Source organism: Halyomorpha halys, unplaced genomic scaffold (genome assembly GCF_000696795.3).
Source record: "Halyomorpha halys isolate HHAL.00 unplaced genomic scaffold, Hhal_1.1 Scaffold757.1, whole genome shotgun sequence".
Classification (NCBI taxonomy): Eukaryota; Metazoa; Arthropoda; class Insecta; order Hemiptera; family Pentatomidae; genus Halyomorpha; species Halyomorpha halys.
In genome coordinates this window covers 214,876-217,271 of record NW_027114541.1, presented here as the reverse complement: position 1 = coordinate 217,271, position 2,396 = coordinate 214,876, and the positions used below count along the sequence as shown (strand labels likewise).

The following is a 2,396-nucleotide window of genomic DNA, read 5'->3' as shown; positions in this document are numbered from 1 at the left end:
AAAAATCATAAATTGTTGTTGCATATTAGAAATTTACTATGGATACATTTTATAAGATTAAAAAAAATTTGTCTAACTAGATTTAAGAAGAATGGGGAGCACAACTGTTTTTATTTTTTTTTGTTTTTTTAAATAGGTTTTCTCTCTTTTAATTAAAGAGGCTTTAACGGCACAAATAAAATATTTATTTATTATTGTTTCTTCTGACAGCATGCCCTATCTAACTTCCCATCATTACTAAATTCAAATAATTAATAAATATTCACAAATATTGTACCAACACATCAGTATATAGGATCCACATTTTCAATAAATATAGATTTCTCTTTCCTAAAAAATCAGGTATTTCAGAAACAATTTTTAAATTGTTAATTACTTAATACAACATTAAGCTACAATTTATCTAATGATCCCCATGCTTTTTAACTAAGATATGACCTATACACAGTAAAGAAAAGGAATTATGCCAACTTGAAATATAGATATCAAAGATTTCAAACATGATAATGATAATCAAGAAATAGTTTTATTTTTATTTTATTGTAGATAAAAAGCTTGTTTAAAAAATAAGTACATTTAAAATATTATTAATTCGAAAACCTACACTATGGTATAATCTAAATCAGAGGTGTCAAACTGGTGACCCCCACCCTACTGATGTTACAAAATAAACTGAATATAGGACTATATATTTATAATATCAACTATTACCTTAATTCACTTTATTATACAATAAGTTTCAATTATCCATTTCATATTCACGAATCATCATTTTAAAACATAATTTTTAGAAAATTAGTAGAGGTGAAATGGTCCGTATGAGCCTTGAATCAAATGGCCTATGCTATAATTGAGTTTTACGTGCCTTATCTAAATAAAGGATAACAATTTATGAATCTTAACAGAAGTAAAATCGACCATTCCAGAAGGTAATACATTTAATTTAATTCAAAGCGTTAAGTCATTATGCTACTGAATAAGATGACATAGATGCACGCAAATAAAATTATCTTACAATTGAGCAAAATGGTACAAGGAACAAGGAAATTAGTATTGAGCACCAGTATGTTCCTTTAGGAGAAAATAAATATAAATTGCACCTTCAGGGAAGTGAACAGCTTCTTTATGAGTGATTAACATAGTAGCAGCTATCCCATACATGAAAGTAGGAATCCCTGCAAAACCAAATAGATGAATACATGATAATGGAACAAAGATAATGTAAAAAATTTGTTTTTACCAAGGTTAATAAATTTTATAGCTCCGAATAGAGCATCATCCAAGGTAAGATCTTGTTCAGGTCTTTTAGTACAATGATATTTCATGTATGGAAAACATCCAGTCCTTAAAACATGATAATTACTGGAATTAACTTTCCAGTTAAAATGAGATTTACCAAACTGGTCATTAACAACACTAGAGTATTTAACAAAATAAGAGGTCCAAGGGGGTTCTTTTTTTTGTTTCAAATACGCTGTCAATACTTCAGAAACTTTAGGCCTAAATTTCATTGTTCTAAAACTGATTAAAAATAACAAACATTAAAAAATAAAAACTATCGTTCGCAACTGAACAGTTCCAACAGAAAGAATTTATTTATATAAGTCATCTTATTATTTCTTAAAATATAGTGATTAATAATTTAAGAACAGATAACACATTCCTAATAAACAACCATCACATTTCCGTCTTGATGCACATTGAACTACACCAAAATAGAAACGCAAAACTTTTTCATGTGTCGTTCACCAATGAATAGGTCCAAGAGAACAATAAAAGGATTCAACAAGGTTACTTTATTTAAAAACGCTACTAACTATTACACAATCGCTTATTATTTGGAATTGGTAAAATGTTAAATAATTACCTTTGAATTAATTATTTATTATAATAGTGAATCAAACAGGTTTCGTGGGCCTAAACAATAAAATTGGTACACCAATTTTATCGGACGAATTCCGATCATCAAGGCGCGACTTGTGGCTGGAGTCTAATCTCCAAACATTGTTCCTAAGAAAAGTCGCGGATGGCGGATTCGTGTATTGGATTTTTCGGTTCTTACGTATTAATGCAACCGCAATTGTTTGCACACAGCAATCTTCTTGTTCGTATTCGCACGAAGTTATCTTTGGTTTCCTTGTTGCTTTCTGACCTTTTACCCCATTTTTTAGTGCTACCAAAATGCGTATTTGGGATTTATTTAGCGTATTTATTGATACAGGAGTCCATACACAAACAGATAAGAGAATGAATGGTGTGCTAAATGGAGGAACAACTGGAGGAACAACAAAATAGGGGGACGGCGAGACATCATTTAAAATCTTATTTATCACAGTTCATATGACAATAGCATCAAGTGATAGAAAATAGAGACTGTTTTGTATCTATATTAAATT

At 29.5% G+C, this 2,396-nt stretch overlaps 1 protein-coding gene across 1 annotated transcript; it reads right to left on the bottom strand.

The window, feature by feature from the left end:
• Positions 1-521: 521 nt before the first annotated feature.
• LOC106685920 (uncharacterized protein C15orf61 homolog) lies at positions 522-1,742 on the bottom strand. Its single transcript, XM_014428927.3, has 2 exons — positions 1,241-1,742; positions 522-1,175 (listed from the first exon to the last, which is right to left on the bottom strand). The coding sequence occupies exons 1-2, from the start codon at positions 1,509-1,511 to the stop codon at positions 1,048-1,050; spliced, it is 399 nt and encodes a 132-aa protein (XP_014284413.1). The 5' UTR covers positions 1,512-1,742; the 3' UTR covers positions 522-1,047.
• Between the last annotated feature and the right edge of the window lie 654 nt (positions 1,743-2,396).